Raw genomic sequence first — 5,812 nt, 5'->3', positions numbered from 1 at the left:
GATTGTTCTGTTTTTGTTTTCGGCAGTTTCAAGTGCAGGTCAAAGTCGGGCTCCTAAAATGTGGCAATTTCAAGTGAATCCTTGAAAGCAACAAAGCCGGGAGTTCAATTGAACTCGGTTGGAAATGTTTTAAGCAGTTACATAAACAGAAATGGGGTTTATATAGAGAAATTAGAGAAACAATTTGTATTTATAATTAGTATTATTCGTGGCGTCTTTTACAAATGCTTAACTAAACCATAGAACCATTTAAACAAAAATTAATTCAACAATTTGTAAAATTTAATAGCAATTAGCTTCGATTATTAAAGAGACAACCAATTAGCAAATATATATTTCTAAATACTTGCTGGCCAGAGAACAAATTGTACAAAGTTTTTACTGCAATCGATTTTCGAAATATTTTTGCCAGCTCTGCAACATTAAAGGAAACCATTAAAGTCCGGTCCTATAAAATTTGCCCTCTGGCTTAAATAAAAGCAACATTCATGTGTATATATATGTATATGACCATATCTTTATGCACATGTGTGTATATATATAGATTCAGCAGCTTTATTTATACACAGGCAAAACGTAAACATTAATGTCCGCCATCCGCGCTCCCATGGCCAGCCATGCCCTTGTGGGTGGGGGAGGGAGAAAAAGCCAAAAACCCACAGCAGCAGACTGAAAACGAAACCGGACACTCTGGGTTCCAGCTCCTGCTCCTGCTCCTGCTCCTGCTACGTGGGCTATAAACAAGGACACGTACGCAATTAATTGCAGAATTATTACAAATTTCATTACATGCTAAAATATGCAAATTGTTTGACGTTGCCTCGCCTGCAGCAGCGGCAGCAGCAGCATCTCCTCTTTCCTCCTCCTGCTCTGTGCTCCCCACCGCGTTGCAATTAAATGCATTTGCATACATAATAAATAAATAATGCAGATGCAACATTGCGGCATTAACTTTGCCGCTGATGTGCGAAAAATGAGAGAGGGCGAAATTTTCTTCTTTTAATTATCTTTTTTAATGTGTTTATGAACATTTAGAATAGTAAGCGAAAATTGCTCCCTAAATTGCCAGGGACAGCGAGGCGGGGGTTGCATTCTCAGGTGGGTGCAGGGGCGGGTTGGCTGTGTGTGCTTCGAGGGGGTATCAAGGGAGGAGGAGGAGGGACAGCTGCATTCGTTGTGCACTGAAATGCCATAAAATGGCAACAATTTGCACGCAGCTGTCGCCGACGAGGGGCGTTCGAGTGGTTCGAATTGAGCCAGAGAATGGGTTTCAAATCGTCTCGCCACTGACTCTTTAATTCACTGAAAGAAATTTCAATGTATGTGTCTTTTTTTTTATATAAAATGAGTATAAAATAAATACTTAAATGAAGTAACAGAGTTTTATGGAAAATTTACACCTGATTTAACACAGACAGGAGGAAAAAGACAAGTAAAACAGGTGGTTTTTTTTCACTTTTCTCACAAAACCATGTCCCAGAATTTAGACTTGGGAATTTCTAGCGATCACTTTACAACTACAATTTAAAATAATATAAATCAAGAGAGCTTAGTTGATAATTAAAGATAGAATAGACATTTTCAGGCATAATTACAAACATTTCCCCCACTTACTAATGCTAAAAAATTAAACCAAATAAAAATGATTCTCTTAACAAATTTCGTATATAATTGACTGATTTCTTTCAGTGCTTTGTCTCTCGCTCTGTTGCAAATTGTTTGCTGCCTGTCTACATAAATGTTGCATGTCTACAAAATATTTGGGTTAAAAACATTTGCACAGAGCCGGAAAAAAAGAATATATTTTTATTTGCATGATTGCACAGTAGACAAGGTATAGACGGAGGTGGGCAGGTGTATATGGAAATGGATGTGAATGGAAGTTGAAGTGTGGGTGGAAGTGGATGTGCCATCACATCAAGCTTGGGATATGGATTGGTTGGTCTTGGAGTTGGATTTGTTCACATTTGAGTTGAAGGATACCGTGTAGCTGGACCTGGAGTTGGATATGGTCACATCGGAGTAATTGGATCGGGAGAGATTTCCTCGGGAGTTGCTCAAGTTGCCTTGGGTTTCGGAGGCGCGATTGCGGCTTAACGCCAAGGTGGAAGCGGAATAGTTGACCATCCCAGATGTGGTGGGAATTTCATTGAACTTTATTGAAGGCATTTGGCCAACTTGGGTAGTAATCATTCGCTCTTCCGATTCCGTTCTATTGACCCACTTGGGACGTCGGGTGCGCTTTGTAAGTTCCGGTTTCTGTTCCGCAAATCCATGTATCCGTATCCTTGGTACAGGTAACTCTTCCGGCTGCTTGGAACGAACATCGCTGGTGCTTAATCTCTTCAACGATATCCTACTAAACATCGAGCGACTGGACTCTACTTTCGGTTGTTGTTCAGGCTGTATTGAAGGACGCTCGCTGAGCACGGAGGCGCAATCAGGACCGCCACGTTTACTTCCCGGGCAGGATATTCCCGATCGATACGCCTCGTTCTCGGCGTCGTCCAGGCGCCCAAACTCACAGTACAGCTCGTCCAGCTTCCGCTGCAGGCAATTGCGCATATTGTTCTGCCGGCAGAGTAGCTCCTCTAGCTCTAGGATTCGCATCGCTTGGTCCTTGATCACCTTGCCCAGTTCCCTTCGCACCTGCTGTTCGCATTCGCAGCCACATGGCGGCTGGTCAAAGTACTCTGGCTCGCATTTCGGGCAACATTCTGGCCGGCAGCAAGGATCTGGATCCGAAAGGCCACAGGTCTTTTTGCACTGATCGCACTTGCAAGGACACACGTCCGTTTCGTGCTGTCCCCGACCCAGGAGAAGGACATCCGTGCAGCCGGGAAGGCAGCTACCACGACGTCTCCTAGGAAAAGTTATGTTTAAATTGGTTTCAAACTTAAAAAATTGCCTAAACTGTTGAATACTGTAGGTAAAATATGATTTAAAATCCAGTTTCTGCATCTAACGCAGTCTAAAAAAGCTTTTATGGAAATTGAGTTACGCATTTATATAAATATAGCACGCGAAAAACTAGTTTGATTGGTTATTGGCAACATAAAACAAGTTTTAAGAACTTCTCGGCCATAATCTCGGACAAAAGGCAATCAGAAATGTGTTACAAAACAATTAAAGCCAGTTTCAATTTACATATATCAAACAAAGTGAATTCAGAGCTATTTATAGTATCAATTTCAAAGCTAACTTGGTTAAAATCAGACCTGATAGTGGGATCTCCATTCTCTTCCACCACCTCCATCATCTCCTCCCGCAATTGCGTCAGCTCGTCCTCCTCCTGCGTGGGTGCCCGCAGGTGGGTGACCTCTGTGCCATCAATATCCGGAAATTTGCCGCCAGTGTCCTGAAAGCCAGACTCCAGCACAAAGATCTCCGTGTCCGAGCACTTGGACTTCACTGACTTGATCCTTTTCGTTGCCTTACCCTTGGAATCGCCTTTCTCAGCCGGACGGGAGTCCACGCAGCAAGAACCTTTGCTATCGGCACAATAGGTGGGCAGCGAGGATCCGTTCAGGAGCAGGACACTAACCGAGGGTTTCTCCCGTTCCTCAGCTGGTTCCCCACAATCCGGACACTGAACGCATTCATCCTTCGGCTTTTCCTCTGGCTCTTCCTTAGGTTCTTCATCGGGCGTCGAAGCCCCTGAACATTTCGCTTCCCGTTGCTTCTTCTTCTCAGCGCTCAGCTTCCTGCCAATGGCCTTGGCCCGGGTCACAAACTCTGGAATGTGCTCCACACAGACGCAGCACTCCTTCCTTATGCTCCGCACGGAGCACTCCTTGGCCGCCATGCTAATTTGCCAAATGCGAGCCTCCTCATCGTTCTTGGGATACGCATACGCCACGTTGCCCTGGGCATCCATCGGGGGCGGCCTCTCGCCACAGATCACACAGCGTCTCATTGTCATGGTCATTGTTGAAGTTGCAGAAGTGCTATATGGAGTTTTTGGGGAATTTGTTACAACTAGGATGAATTTTGAATGTGTTTGTAGTGTTTTTTTTTGGAATTTATATATTGATGATGGGTGTAGCAAGTGTAATACTATTTACTTGTGAGAGATGAAAGATGTTCCGTTTTTTGATTGTGATAGAAATGGAGATGGTGTTGCAATCAATGTGGCTTGTGTTATTGCTTTTCTTTTCCTATACTGACATTTTTCGTTTGCATTGAATGCACTTTTGAGCAACTTTGTGTGTTGCGAGCATAACAAAAACGCACCTTGCGGTTTTTGCGGCAAGTGAATTGGGCTGTGAAAGCCAAACTCGCGCCGGGATTGGAGTGAATTGGAGTGAACGGGGCGGCGGCGGTGTTATGAGGTGGGAATGATTTCGAAATCGCTGCACTTCATGTCTGGTCTGGTTGGGTCTGGGTCCGGGTCTGGTCTCAGGGGCTCTCAGAAACGTAAAAAAAATCGAAACTCCATGGAGAACAACGACTGACTCTGGTGTGCGGCTGTTAAAGTGGAGCAAGCATTCGATGATTGTGCTATGCTGCTGGAAACGCATTAAAATCAATTGATTGCGTTGGAAAATACAACAAATATGCGAAAAATCCAGATCAGTAATCTTTAATCAGGGGAAAATATAAACAATCTGTACAATAATTGGTGATAAATTGTCGTATTTAAGCTGTTATTTTAAAGTTCTTTAGTATGGATCAAAGTAGGTGGAAAATACTAACAAATTCAGTTAAGTAAAGCCAGAAAAAATGTAAGAAATGTATTTATAAATAGAAAATGTTGTCATTTTAGAGCTTTATATTAACTGTTCTCAGTGTTCTAACTGTTCTCACTTATCGATCGAGGCACCTGAGAACAGTGCTCGCGGCTATGAAAGCATTTGGATGTCTGTATTTCAACATCCTCGATAGTATAGTGGTTAGTATCCCCGCCTGTCACGCGGGAGACCGGGGTTCAATTCCCCGTCGGGGAGAGATGTAAAAACATTTATTTTTTATTTTTTCTTTTATATATTCTTCGAAATATTTATTTCAAATATTTTCTTATCTACATTTACTTTAAACATATTTTTAAACTAATATGCATGCCCAAGTAAATGTTTCACAGTTTTAAATGTTTTATTTCACATTTGTATGGTCTTTAAACCAATGGTGAAATAGTGAATGGTGAAAACCATTGAATTCCCTTTGGGAATATAACCACACAAAACGCTAAACAGTCAGAAAGTTGCGCCCACACCCACTATACATAGATAATAGATAAAAAAACGAAAAAAAAATCAAACTAAAAAAGTGCGTATCGATTGAGTCAAGCCCTGAAATCTGCGCAAAACCGCAAAACAATAGTCGGCGAGGGGGACAAAAAAAATCTATGTCAACCGAGCAGCAATCTCTCCCTGGCTAAATCGGCCAACGGCCAACGGCCAGTGGACCACAAAAATCACGTTATTTCAATTTGAATGCCAAACAATCGGCTCTATCTCTGGCCTGGTTTGGCATTCTTCAAATGCCTTTTCTGTGGGTTAACGCCCACGGCAGAAATTTGAATAATCTGCTGCCGTAATATCGCCAATTTATCACTCGGCTCCTCGGCTCTCCTCGGGAACCCCCAAAAAATATCCACTCGACTCGTAAAACGAAAGCAAATGTGGGCAGTTTCACATTTCACTTTCGTTTGGGAGGAACTACTACTACTACTACTATGGGGCAGACGCCTCTGCTCTATCGGGTTTTCCAATTTATCAATGGCAGCACGGAGGCGCTGTTAATGAAGAATTATGCTCATAATTTTCAAATTTATTGTCGCACATCTTCGGCCGAACAAAACTGAGGATCGCCT

The 5,812-nt window shown here is 42.6% G+C and overlaps 1 protein-coding gene and 1 non-coding gene across 2 annotated transcripts; one reads left to right on the top strand and one right to left on the bottom strand.

Moving 5' to 3' along the window:
* Positions 1-1,774: 1,774 nt before the first annotated feature.
* LOC110190116 (uncharacterized) lies at positions 1,775-5,246 on the bottom strand. Its single transcript, XM_020960434.2, has 2 exons — positions 3,219-5,246; positions 1,775-2,863 (listed from the first exon to the last, which is right to left on the bottom strand). The coding sequence occupies exons 1-2, from the start codon at positions 3,926-3,928 to the stop codon at positions 1,918-1,920; spliced, it is 1,656 nt and encodes a 551-aa protein (XP_020816093.2). The 5' UTR covers positions 3,929-5,246; the 3' UTR covers positions 1,775-1,917.
* On the top strand, positions 4,875-4,946 carry TRNAD-GUC (transfer RNA aspartic acid (anticodon GUC)). Its single transcript has one exon. It is a non-coding gene; the product is annotated as a tRNA-Asp (tRNA).
* Positions 5,247-5,812: the final 566 nt, after the last annotated feature.

This window comes from Drosophila serrata, unplaced genomic scaffold (genome assembly GCF_035046125.1).
Source record: "Drosophila serrata isolate PLE 108 unplaced genomic scaffold, ASM3504612v1 contig_272, whole genome shotgun sequence".
NCBI lineage: Eukaryota > Metazoa > Arthropoda > Insecta > Diptera > Drosophilidae > Drosophila > Drosophila serrata.
This window is presented reverse-complemented; position numbering and strand designations above follow the sequence as displayed.

Coding starts and splice junctions, on each gene's coding strand:
- LOC110190116 (XM_020960434.2), bottom strand. CDS start 3,928: ATGACCATGACAATGAGACGCTGTGTGATCTGTGGCGAGAGGCCGCCC. Junction 2,864..3,218: donor AATGGAGATCCCACTATCAG/GTCTGATTTTAA, acceptor AACTTTTCCTAG/GAGACGTCGTGGTAGCTGCC.